Source organism: Xiphophorus maculatus, chromosome 3, assembly GCF_002775205.1.
Source record: "Xiphophorus maculatus strain JP 163 A chromosome 3, X_maculatus-5.0-male, whole genome shotgun sequence".
Classification (NCBI taxonomy): domain Eukaryota; kingdom Metazoa; phylum Chordata; class Actinopteri; order Cyprinodontiformes; family Poeciliidae; genus Xiphophorus; species Xiphophorus maculatus.
This window is the reverse complement of record NC_036445.1, coordinates 7,282,024-7,295,770: the sequence shown is the minus strand read 5'-3', so window position 1 is coordinate 7,295,770 and position 13,747 is coordinate 7,282,024. Positions and strand designations below refer to the sequence as shown.

At 40.0% G+C, this 13,747-nt stretch overlaps 1 protein-coding gene across 7 annotated transcripts in view; it reads left to right on the top strand.

Annotated features, from left to right (window-relative positions):
• LOC102218176 (DNA-binding protein SATB1) overlaps positions 1-13,316 on the top strand; it is an 83,261-nt gene extending 69,945 nt beyond the window's left edge. For all 7 annotated transcript variants that reach the window (XM_023331302.1, XM_023331303.1, XM_023331301.1 and 4 more), the window contains 2 exons: positions 6,326-6,532; positions 10,891-13,316. In XM_023331302.1, coding sequence (XP_023187070.1) covers positions 6,326-6,532; positions 10,891-11,514 — 831 coding nt within the window. In that variant the 3' untranslated portion in view covers positions 11,515-13,316. The remainder of the gene's footprint in view (positions 1-6,325; positions 6,533-10,890) is intronic.
• Positions 13,317-13,747: the final 431 nt, after the last annotated feature.

The window sequence follows — 13,747 nt, the reverse complement described above, 5'->3', positions numbered from 1 at the left end:
ACTTATCAGAGGTTTGCATGAGCACCAAATTAGTTTCAAATACAGGCCACTTTTAAATTTTGACTTGATTACATGACTTGTTCAGAAGAAGTGGAGCCACCTGCCAGTAGCTGCGCTCCCAGTGACGAGGTCATCAGAGTTTGATGGGAGGTTCGCCGGCCACGCCCTTTCCTCCGTGTGAATGCCCGGCTGGGTGTGGCGTAGCTGCGCTCACCTACAGAGTAATTCACTAAACATCTGATAACGCAGCACATTCCTGGAGCTCTCAAGACGAACACCTCCAACTGATCCCAGTACAATACCGCGTCGCATTTTACACAAACATCTGCAAACTGTGGATGAAATGAACCTAATACATATTAAACAAAAACTGGATGTTAGAGACTTTTGACATCTTGACCTCACTAATAGTTTAGTTCTTGGTTTTTGTTTCCTCTCAGACATTGTTCTCTGAATTCAGCCACACTAGTATGTGGTTTATTATAACGTGGCTTCATGTGAGGTTTGAGGCTTCACAGCCTGCTTACTAAAAGTAACCATCTTACTTCTGTTTCTCATACGAATGCAGGTCATCCGTAAGTGAAAGTATTTCTTCTCATCAGTCACTGCAAGTTCCCTAAGTCTTCTAGTTCCTGTCTCTGTGCTGTTCTTTCAACCAGAATGGTTAAACTGTAACATGGGAAAATCTGAGTGATGCATAAATGTCCCTGTTAGTCGACAACCGAGCCTGTTCTGAACTACTTGTTCTATTTATTTATAGAGAGCCCTTAATGATCTACAACAAAACCCAGAGTACACTGCATTGAAGAGCCCTAGATTTTTGTTTTCTGGAACATATTGCGACACTTTAGCGGCAGGGGCAGCAAGTTCTGTGATCCAATCAAGAGCAGTCGGTGCTTGTCAGCTGCAGTGGAGAGGCTCGGCAAATTACATTAAACAATAAGGGGGAAAACAGATTTGCAACAGGGCGGTAATATCACAAGAGTGCAGGAATGTCAAGCATAGAATCAGGTTGATGCTTTGAAGTTTATTAAAATATACATATATTCAAATGGTTTCCATACACTTACCATGAGCATGACCCCGGTGTTTTTTATGATGGGCTGATTAAAAACGATAAAACTCAAACAATGATATCAATAAGGAACATCTTGGTGCTCTTCTGTTGTGGATAGCGCTGATATGTAGATGAATAATTCTGGCTGGATGCTTGTCCTCTCTCTTTTCGCCAGAATTTGTAGAGTTAATTTAATTAGTTGATTTCCTGGAATTTGTTGGGTCTTTAGGCATTATCCACATATTTTCATTAAGTTTGATAATGAGGCTTTGGATAATTCTCAGCGTGGGTCTGCTGCTTTTTCCTCTTTAAATCCAATTTCATTGCGTCTTTGGGAACATCCTGCCCCGTTTGTATCCAGGTTTTAACCGTCTAGCTGTCGACTTGAGGTAAAGTTGAAGAATTTGAAGATTTTCTTTTTTTTATTATTCCACCCAATTTATGCAAACAGGGCCTTCTTTCTTGGTCAGGACCGTCTTTGATGGGTTCCAGTTCATGCAGACTTGAGTCATGATTTGCTCCTGACCAGTTTTCTTTCATATGAAGGAGGCAGTTTGGGTGACTTTTTTTTCTGACCTTGGAAAGGTGTTGGCTAAGGCTAAAAAGACAAATCAATTTAGTAATGGATTAATCATGGAGTATATTGACTCAAAAAACGACAATTTCAGTAATGAAGCCAAAACCGTACGAAGAATTTAAACAGTTTGCATTTAACATATAAAAAAACAAACCCTTTTTAAAAAAATGTTCCACTTAGAACTCCTAAAGTGGCTTAGTTTTAGCCTCATCTGGTTCAAATTCTGTAAAAATATCTTTTATTTACGCCCCTTTTGCTGTCCAGTTATTAATCTGTTAATCCAAAACACAATCAACAAAATCGCTCCACATTGTATTAATGTTAAGTCAAGCAGAAAAGGCTGAGCTTTTCACATGTTAGAAGTAGTTTTTCCAATGCAGATGCATCTTTTGCTGCACATCATCAAGTGTTCACTAAATAAGCTTAATAAAATGTTCATTTTATTGTTTAAAGGAATTTAATTATTTCGTGTTTATTTGCATCTTTCATTGTACAAAAAAAGGCAAAATGTGCCAATTTTTTTCTTATCAGATTAAATGATTAGTCGTCAGAATAATGGAGAGATTAATTGATAACCAAAATAATCTTTAGATGCAGAGTTTTTTAAGAATGACTCCAAAAGACTTTTCCATCTTGTGGAAACAAACTTTTCAGATTTTAGGGAGTTCTTTAGACTTTTTCTATTTCAAAAGGAGAAACTACCAAATTCGATCATCATCATCATCATCATCATCATCATCATCATCATCATCATCATCATCATCATCAACCAGAAGCTGTCAAAAAAACATTCAACAAACTTCAGCAACAATTTGATAAAAAAAACTTGAGTCCATGGAAACTTCTGAGCACAACAGTATTTTAGTTTATTCCTTATTAATTTAACTGTATTGCGTATTTTAAAGGAAATCCTCCAGTTGCTTGTTTAGTTTACAGACAAGCGGAGGACGTGCTAACTCTTCTGGCTCTCCATGTGCATCTTTGTTCCCGTCTCGCTGCCTCTGCCTGGCCTGTGGAAGCAATGCAATTAGACAAACACAAACAAAGCTCTTGAAACTGCCATGGAAAATGCTGACTGTCCACTGTCCTCAGTGCTGGCTGGGAGCAGAGTTAACCGCTGCTTGGCATCCATTTAGCATAAAAAGAAATGTTTGGTAAATTCTCTTTTTGTGGTACATGATTTTTTTTTTTCTTTAAAAGCTCAACGCCGCCCCAGAACTGGCAGAGAAGTGAGAGAAAAGAGCCAAACACACATACAAAAAGAAACAAACAAAAAAAATTCATACTTGTGAACTAATAAACTCTCGGTAGTTTATTTAATCAAATGGACTTCCTGGCATTGAAATGGAGTTCACGTCGCGCCTTTGTTTGATTGGCTCTGCTGCTTTGGGTTTAATCCTACTGGTTTGGGGAGTGTTTGAGTTGGATTACTCCATCGTTGGGCTTGGGTACTGTTTCTCTGGCTTTGACAAGATGCTGTGTGGTGGTGTGTGTGTGGGGATGTGGGTGTGTGTGTGTGTGTCTGTGTGTGTGTTCTTCAATACCGAATCAGCTGAAACCACAGACAGCCCAACCGGAGCGCCGTCCAAATCCCTCTGCATGCAAATTAAAAACGCAACAATAAACGTGGCAAAGGAACAAGGTGGGCACGCAGGCTTTATGGCCCCCTCTGCTCCCGTCCTCCTCCTCCTCCCCACCACCCATCTCTCCCTTTCTCTCTCTCCTCCATCCTCCTCTGCTCTTTATGTCTCTCCTGGTCTCGCCTTCCTCCAGAAGCCCTCCTGGGTTTGATGTGGCTTATGGGAGGAGTTGGAACGGGGGACGACCAAACTGCTGAGTTATCTCCTGCATGCAGTGTGGCGACGTGGCTCTGCCCTCCGTGCGTGTCTCCGTGTGTGTCGCCGTGTTTGTGCGCGGACCAGCAGCCCGGTGTAATCCCGCGGAAATGAAAGGTGCTGCCGCGCACTGGCCGGGAGATTACAGCGCCGCTCTGTCGCACTGCCAGGACACACCGCCGGGCCGAGAGAGAAGCCCACAAACAGACTCTCACACATCCGGAGGCGCGCCCGCCCTCCGCTGTCTTCCGCCCTCGTTCTTTTACACCTCTCCCGCAGCTTGGGCAGAGGTCCGGTGTTTCCGTTTCGCTCTTACTCACACACTCATGCTGTTCTAGTTGAGGTCATCATGTCCGACCACGTCACCGAGCCTCTGAAGAGTCCTTCTGTCTCTACAGCTGCGAATCTGCATCTTCACTTCTTTCACTTCTCACATTTATTCACAAACCAATTTTTAACTGAGTAAAGTTTCTCAAATATTCTTCTATATGCATCAGTACCTGAAAATAGAAGAAGAGCTTAAAGGTTTACAGATATTGCCGACTCCATCTTTGCTCAGACATGAACGTTTTTATTCGTTGCAGTGTGTCGGGTGCACATAGATCTGGATTTGCATTCATAAAGGTCAAATCAGTATTTAAAGAACAACAATAACATTTATTGTTAACAATTATAATTATCATTATGAATATTGTTTCTATGATTGTCAGAAAAATCCCCAGCTAATGTTAATATTTAAGTCAAGAGGACTTGACACTTTACTTAAGCGTCAAGTCCTGACTAATATTTAACTCTTAGTGATAAGAGTAAGTTAATTTCTTCAATTATTGTTAAATAAATGATGTACAGGAACATTTGGAAAACCTCATTTTTGTGCTAAATTCTGACAGATTCAAAAATATTCTTCCCCACATATAAGCTCAATGACGCAGCTCAGAGTAGCAGCAGAAATCAACTTTTACTTGTTTTTGTTTTATCCTGGTTCATTTTTCTAGAAAATGTAGAGTGAAACCAGTCAGTTTGATTGAATCAATCACCAGCTCTAGTTTTTCTTTAAACCACCTTAAAGTCTCCAGCAGCCGCAGCACATCCTGTGACGATGTGTGTTGATGGAAGTGAAACCAGCATCATGAAATCAGCCATTTCCAGCTATAATGTTAGTTTTAATGCTGTCCCTACTTCACACCTACTTTCCAACTCAGATTCATGACAGCAGTGGGTCACTCCAACCCGATCCTGTGCATCTTTGGGCAATTAAAATAAATCTCACTCATTTCTGCATGCTGAGTTTCTTTGTGTATCCTGCTGAAATAGGGCCGGTGTGTTTGGTGTGTGTGTATTATTGCTGGTAAATATCTTTTCATTTTATTTATTCACAGGGTGTTGGACGATATTCCTTTTTTTAACCGGAACAGGCCTCACATTTTTGTTTTTATTCAGCAATGGCTCAAAAGTTTTCTGAAACTTGTTAAGTTTTACTGATACTTTTATGTAAAAGTAATTACAACTCTGCTTAAGATATCAATTTTGACCAAATTTGTTTTAGTTACCTCAGCAACTATTTTAGTTCAAACTTCTCCGACTGAATCCATGTATTTAGACGTATTTAATTGAAATGAATCACCCGACCTTTTAGCAAAAAGAAGCTGGTCTGCAAGAAAAAATGGAGTTTTGTTTCTGGATTATGTGCTTTCCTGCCCCTTTCCTTCTAATCTAAGAGTAAACTCATTTTCGGGGTTATTTCGTTAGGTGCTTTTATAATTCTTCACTTTAAAGTCATTTAATTCTTTTCCTTACATGCAGAACCATTTACTCGTGGCATAACTGAACCTCTTATTTACTTTAAGCTTTAAAGAAACATCTAGAGTCATAAATCAACCAATCCATGGTTTTTTGTTTGATCAGTTAAATCGGTTTTCTCTGTGATCGCCGTCTTTGAGCTCTGTGTTTCGTGGCCCTCTGCTGGAGCGTCTCAAACACACGAGTCGCTTGTTTCCTCCTGAGGGTGCAGCTCAGTGTGAGACTGTGCTTCTTGTCACATTAAATTGTTCCTTGCTGCTGTGCCACTTGACCTCCAGTCACTCTCGTCTTCATCTTCAGCTGCAGAGGAGGAGCAGACACACCGCAGCTTCAGTTTGTGTGTGTTTGGGTGTTTCTTTGGGGGGGGGGGTTTAGTGCTGGAAAACATTTCTGTTAAATACCTATTCTGACTTGTTTTTCTTAATAAATTAATTGTAAATGTTGGTTTTTCAACTTGTATAACAACAAGTTTTTTTAGTCTGCACAGCAAATACAATAAATCTTTCCAAGTATTATTGGTCTACGTTTAGTGCAAATATCTTGGTACAACTGAAATAAGACAAAACTAACTTATAAGTAACTTTTCAGCAAGATATAAAAGTTTTAAAGTCAATATTCAGCTGGTTTTACCGCTGTATGCGCGGTGCAATGGCTGCTAGAAAAGACAAGTGTTTTGTTGTTGACCTACCATCCAGAAACCACTTGTTGCTTTCTTGTTTGTTGTACAAAGTGTACGGTTGTATAATTCTGCATCTGTTTGCAGCTATTTCACAAGTTTTCACTTGTAACAAAACATTTTTCCCATGTTATAGTGAAATAATCTGCCAGTGGAACTAGAACTTTTTCATCAATATTAAGGACTTATTCACGTAAAACAAGCTCTTATATTGTGCTGAAAAGTTACTTGTAAGTTAGGTTTGTCTTACTTCAAGTGTGTTAATATGTTTGCACTGTAAACTAGACCTTCTTATTTAAAATAAATCTTCACTTTGCTCGATTCTCCTGTGTTTGAGAGTCTGTAACTTGCTGAACTTTCCTCTCATTCATTTCTTCAAGGGTTGGCTTTGTGAGCTGCTGCGCTGGAAAGAGGATCCGTCTCCAGAGAACCGGACGCTCTGGGAGAACCTGTCCATGATCCGTCGGTTCCTGAGCCTCTCGCAGGCCGAACGCGACGCCATCTACGAGCAGGAGAGCAGCGCCGGGCAGCAGCACCACAACGAGCGGCCGCCACACCTGATCCACGTTTCCACCGACCAGCTTCAGGTGAGCAAGACGTTCAATCAAACAAACTGAGGAAAACCAGGCTTATAGAGTCAGCTTATCAAAAGATACACTTTTTGTATCCTACAATGTCATGTAATGCGATTTATCTTTTTTATTAGGTTAAAAAATTGTCCCAGTTTAACTTATTGTGTGGAATCTCTTTAAATACACAACAGATTTCACACGATAATAGAATATAACATGGAGTGACCGCCTGTTTAAAAGCTGAAGTTTTCACCTCCACACAGTGTCAACATGTCAACACAACACCAAGATGGAAAGAAATGAGCAATGACTTTAAAGAAGCAACTAGTGAGCCTGAACATCAATCTGGGAAGAGTTATAAGCTAATTTTCAGTCTCAGTTCAACGCTCCTGAAACGGTTAACAGCATAATATGGAGGATTGTTTTGATGATTGATAAATGCAAAGTGTTAGAAAGAATAGAAGCTTCTTAAAGAGACGGAGACCCAATTTCAAGGTGTCAAAGTTCTTTTAAGTAATTTTTTTATATATGCAGCATTTTTCTAACAACTAAAGGAAACATAATGACTCGATTATGCTATAAAAGGGTTTTATGTACATATTATAGCCCCTTTAAATGTTTAAGCTCAGGACAGTAGAAGAGACTGAACAAACATAAAAAGGTTGCCATCAAAAAGCCTCTTCTCCCTTTAAAAACAAAATCGATGCACTAATTTTAAGCAAAATAAGCATCAAAACTTGTTAAGCAATGTAATTAGTACAGATCAGACAAAAGTAGAGATGTTTCTTGATAGTAATAAACACAGTACCACAAGTGGTAGCAACACTTGCCCAAATCACTTGGGCGCGTCGAGACGACCGACACCGATGCTGTTGCTGCTGTTTCTAACTCATTCTGCTGCTTGTGGGCTTGATGTTGGCGCTCAAGACGTAACCGACAGGATCCGGTTAAAGGATTTTCAAAATAAAAGATCCTCCAGACTCAACACATAAAACGGAAGTATTTAATTATTTCTTGCGCGGCCCGGTACCAATTGGTCCCGGGGGTTGGGGACCACTGCTTTACATCATAAAAACACAAAAATCAACAACTGAAACATTAAATTTTTCCAACTGCCGTCATTTACAAATCAAAATGTTGGTTAGTGTTTCATTTGTTATGGTTTTAAAGCAACTCTAAACAGATTGATTATTAGTTTACGTTTAAAGGATCTCAGTGTTTCGGCTGTTTTACAATTTTCTGGATTTGTGGAACATGCAGTAGTTATGTTTCCATTAAAAATGTGAGCAAAACTTTGACTATATTCCAATAATGTCAAAAAAAAACAACACAATTTTGAAACAAAGTTTGTTCGTGCAATAAGATGTGAAGAAACATGCAACACCGTCATCCTCCTACTACTTCCTGTTGTCTTCTTTGTCTTTTCCTGCTAGAAGTAACATCCAATTACTGATCATGTGTAGGGCTGATTCGAGTACCTCGATTATTAAAATTCCTCGAGAAAAATGCATCTGCCTCGAAGCTTAATTTATGTTTTATTATGTAGCGCACCGTGTTCCGCCTGGATCATTATTATTTCTTTCTTCCGCCTATGAGCTTTTGTGAAGTGCTGGCAGCATGGTGTTGAATTGTGCGGTGAGGTGGTTGGACTACGAGAGATTTTGTGGCGTTGAACTTGCGTTGTCACGGTTTTGGAGCCAACGGTAGGGATGGCGCTGAGAGAGAGAGAGAGCGATAGATCCGATTCCTCGGATAATCGTAAAAATATTCTATAGAGTACTCGATTACTAAAATATTCTTTTACAACAGCCCTAATCATGTGATTTGCGTGATGCGCAAAATACACAAATTTTGCAAAACTAATTTTAGCCATCAAACCACCTCATCCTAAAGAAAGCAAATGTTTTTTTTTTTAAATTGGCGTGTTTCCATTAAGCAAATTTATTTTAATAATTCCAATTTCTAATACGCAGCTACTGATACAGTTCAGTGTCTGATGAGCATCTTTTCCCTGCTACCTCATAAATGCAAAATGCAGTAGGGGTGTAAATGCAAAATCTGTTGTTTTTTTAACACTTCAGTTTAGATGGAAATAATTTAAAACCCTGTAGAGACCATGTTTTTTTTTTATCAAGCTGTACTTTTTTTAACATAACTATAGTAGAAATTAAACCAAACATTTATAAATAGCTGTTCCACACTTTTCTTTCTTGTGCTTATTTTCTTACAATTTAAGCCAGACGGTTAGTTTCATAGAAGTTATGTCTTTTATTGGACAATTTAGTTGCTAAATGAGTCATCTGATAGGAGAGAATAATCAGTTATTAAACTGCCTTTGGATCTGAATCATTTTTGCAGCCTGAATAAATTTGTAAACACTACTTGTGAGACGCAGAACTAGACTCTCTTGACAACAATCTGCTTATGAGATCCTGAAAGAGTCAAAAACAAGTGAAAAACACAATTTTTCTCATTTAATGCATTTTCAGCTAATATTCCAGGAAAATAAATAAACAACGTTTAAGAGTCATAATGAACACTTGTAAATTAGAACCACGGCAACACTTCAAAGTTCCTACTTTTCACAGAAAGCTGTTTTCAAAGATATCATTAGGCTGAACTTAGTTAACAGAGCTGCTTTATACGAGACATCTGGCGTATGAATAACAAATAACACAAAGGCTCAGTTAACGGTAGAAACATCTTAATGAAGCACAATAATACTCCTATTAAAAGTCCGCGCCACAGCTGACTGCTTGATTTGTTTTTTTGGTTCCTTAGATACACGGCCAGTTGTTTCACAAAGGCTCTCATTTACTGGATATAAATAAGGTAATAGGATTTCTTTTAGCAGCAGATATGGAATGAGGGAGTTTTTATGCAGACTTTGCATGCAACAGAAATGCTTGTAGATGGATAAAATTAGATTATTTCTGACTTAATGGTGCAGTTCCTTACTGTCCATAAAAAAAACAGGGTTTAAATATTTTCCGCCGGTCTTTCACTAACGCGACACGTCGGCCAAATTAACTCCCATTTGCTCAACAAGAGTTACCGGAGCTCGGTATATTGGTACAGTAAAATCACATCTCTGGGTGCATTTATGCAGCTGGCGAGCCGAGTCCCCGCAAAGTGCTGTTTTGCAAACTTGATTATGAAACACCTATCGACAGCGTCTGAGTCAGAAATGAAAACACAACAGCAGCCATTTCGCCGGGTCAACAGGGACCACGAGTTGCCCACTCGCTCCCTCTCCAGCCACACAATGAGACATTTTACGAGTAATGTGTCATGTGTTTGTACTGACGGGACTCCAAACCGAAGCCGGAGTGAAAGCCATCAACAGCGGCGAGTCAGCCGCACCGTCGCTACGTGAATTGAGCGCAAGAATGATTATTGCCGGCTGCCACTGGAGCCTGATAAGCTGCTGAGGACAGAATTGAAACACTGGTTTCCTCTCTGTTATGCTGCTTGAGTTATTTAAGTACCTGAGGGTGATGTTGCTTTTCAGCTCCCAATAAAGCCAACAGCCAACCAGTGCATACATAAGGCCTGTCAGGATAACAAATTTTGCTGAAGTTATTGCCATAAACATTAATATTGTTGTTTTGACACCATTTTTAGGTAACATGATGGTAATAATGGCATAATAATACAAGAACAAATTCTCAAAGATCAATAAACTTTAAATTCTAATGAACATTCAACTCTGGAACTGGAAGACATTTTAAATGTCTAAAAATAAATAAAACAACAAATAAGATGAATTATGAAGTGTCTGTAAACAAAATTGTCATTCAATTGAAGGGCTAGTTGAGCCCAAAACACCAGACTAAACACTTGTCATCCAGGTTTTGATAGAAAAAGATAAATCCTGTAACTGGAAATTATTGTATTTGTTTTAATTTATCATGGGATTAATTAATTTATTGCTACAGGCCTAGTGGAGTAAAAATGTATTTGGTAGAAAGTCTACTCAAGTACAGAGTAACTGGTCAAATTATCAATCATCTAATATTTAAAATTTACTTAATCAGTTGGACCAAAATATAAAGTTAAGTGGAAATTTTGGTATATTAGGGACAAAAATGACAATAATTCATATAACAAAACAATAAATAAATCAGGCAAAAGAAAAGTTTCTTTCCATAAAATACTTATGAAACATTAACAAAAACTGCAGGTGTGTGTTTGGTGAATGTTTAGTTAAAACATGTTTGGTTTTCATCCCAGAAATTTTACTCAAGTTATAGTAGAAATACTTCATAATAAAATTACTCAAGGAAAAGCAAGGAGTAAAAATACTCCTAAAAGTATATTTTTTCAAGTAACTGTAACTAGTTTCTACTCTCCTCTGGTTTTTCTCTCTCCAGGCTCAGCTGCCTCAGTCTCAGCAGCAGCACCAGCCCTCGCTGTCGCTCCACCCCTCCCAGCCTCTTCTCTCCCAGCAGCCCTTGCAGCAGCAGAACAACGCCGGCCCCCGACTGCCGCCTCGACAGCCGTCCACCGCCTCCCCGGCCGAGACGGAGGACGAGGGCGGCCGCGGCATCAAGTCCCGCGGCGGGGGGAAGATCTCCCTGGAGGCTCTGGGCATCCTGCAGAGCTTCATCCAGGACGTGGGCCTTTACCCCGACGAAGAGGCCATCCACACGCTCTCCGCCCAGCTGGACCTGCCCAAGCTCACCATCATCAAGTTCTTCCAGAACCAACGCTTTTACGTCAATCACCCGGCCAAGGCACCGAAGGACAGCAACACCGCCGCCGCCGCTAACAACAACAACTGCGGCAGCACGGCGGCGAACACCAGCAGCAGCAGCAGCAGCCGCAGCAGCCCCGCCTTCGAGGAGGAGCTGACGGACTTCAGGGAGAGCGGGGAGCTGCTGAAGGAGCTGGACGAGAGCACGCAGACCACCGCCACCATCTTCTCCATCAAGATGGAGGAGCACCTGGGCCGCGGCGCCGAGGTGCAGTCCGAGTCCGAGCACGAGGTCAAGTAGGACCGACGACCATGATGATGGCAGCGCGCTGAACGTGAGGCGGAGCCGTGACCTCAGTCTGTACGGCGTCCGGACCAGCGAGGCGTGTCTATGTGGAAATATGTGATCACACACACTGGAAAGCCCATTTCAGACTCCAAAAAAATCCCAGAACTACTTTTTGGATTTTGTAAAACTTGTAATAATCACTGTAAAGACTGAAGCATCATTTTAATAACCTGCACAAAAAGAAAAAAAAGTTATTGTAATTATGTTGACGTGGATATTTGCTGGCTGCACTCGATGTACGTCGTTTTACACTGACTTCTCTTTTTGAGCTACTGATTATATTCCGAAAGGAAACAAAAAAAGAAACAAACAAAAAAAAAGTTTCCCAGGAGTTCGATAGGTGTTTATGTATGTAGTTTTTTTAAAGAAATTGAAATCAAGGACCAAGTGGTTGTCAAGGCCTTAATTATGAGGTATCAAGTCTGGAGCCTGCTGGCGGATAAGTTATTCTTTTACAAAAGAGCGTAATGTGATTCTGGATCACTGCAATCACCCAGAGCCCAGGTGCATCTCTGAGAAGATCTCAATCTGTACTTATTATCTGTTAGGGAAGAATTATAAATATAAATATATATAGACATTATATTGTAACTGTAAAAATAAAAAAAAAGTACAGTCTTAAAGAAACTATGCCAACAAATGCCTTGTACTATACGGCACTGCCGATGTTAGATTATTTTGCAAAACCTTCGTCACTGTAATTTGTGAAATGCCACACGGTTAGAAATGTGAATGGATGAAAATGTTCTGTTGTCTGACGTTATTTATTTGCGGTTCATGCAGTGTTTCTGATGTAATTATTACAGTTTTCATTTTGAAACTTTGTCACTTTCCCCCCCTCTTTTTTTTTTTTTTTTTTTTTTTTTAAACAATAATCTCCACCAGTCTTTTTATTCCTATTTATAAGTGTAACTTCACCGGGCAGTGAAAACAAAAAGTGTCTTAAACGTCTTAAACGGAGAAGCGTGCTTTAAAGGTTGCCTATAAAGTGCTGTCCGTCAAGCTAATCATGCTACAAGCTTCACTATTATTGTTGTATGCAATTTTTACTATCATGCAAATAAGCTTAGGTGGAACGACTAACCTGAAGCGAGCTTAGAGAGAGAGTTAAAAAGAAAAAAACATATGCAATCTGTGTGAGGTCCGATGTCTGCGACACGTCTTCCTATGGTCAACGATCCGATTGGGAAAGCTCCGGCTGTGTAAAGATCCTGTACAAAAAGTGTTTCCTTTTTTTTAAAAAGCCTTCATTTCAACGAGAACACCGGTTATTTTGTTACAAACCGACTGTTTTTGTAAGTGTTTCTCAGTTCGTCTCTGCAGAGATGTTCTAACTAGAAGTGGTTATTGATTGTTAATTACACGATTAAAAGTGTTTGTATTGTTACACAGATTTCTTGGCATTAACTTGACCAGACTCTTTCGCCCTCGGAGGGAGGGGTTTTTATTTTGTCTTCTTCTCCGGAATCAAAACACGAGACAATGTGAATTGTTTTTAAACGCCCCGCTCAGCTGGGAACACCTGCTGTTTGTAATAACTGTAAATATCACATGGTATGGATCATTGATTGTTTATTATTGTAAATATATTTGAAGTTTGTGTAAAAGCTCATCGTACAAGAACTGAACTTTCTGTTGTGCCTCTTCCTCTCAGAGCGACTGTACCTGGGCTCCTCCGAACTGCTGAGTGTATCTGAAGCACCTGTGAAATCTGAAATAAATAAAAGCGTGAGGTGTGAACACCTGGGAGTTAACATCTAACGCGGCGCAGGTGTCCTGACCTCACTGAGAGGGAATCCCCCCTCACCTGTTCACACCCAGGGAAACGTGCCAGCCTGTCCTCCAGCAGCCGGCTTTCTGTCTTATCCTGCAAAACGTAATGCGGTTTGTGTTCCGGGGAGAAGAAATACAAACAAAAAAATGTCTGAGCTGTCAGAGGTGATGATCTGAGGGGACACAAAGCATGTTAAGAGGTGAAAACGAGATTGAAATAAGAAAGCGGCGTTGATTTTTCCTGATTTTTCACCCGCTCGCTGACAGAGGTGCCAACAACTATCAGCAACATCAGCGTTAAGTCATTATCACTGTTTTCATGACAACCAGACTGTCTCCTTTAGAAAACAGCTTTTTTTTTTACAGCAGAAGTCATTTTACAGAATGCGTCCAGTACATTTAAGGTTATATT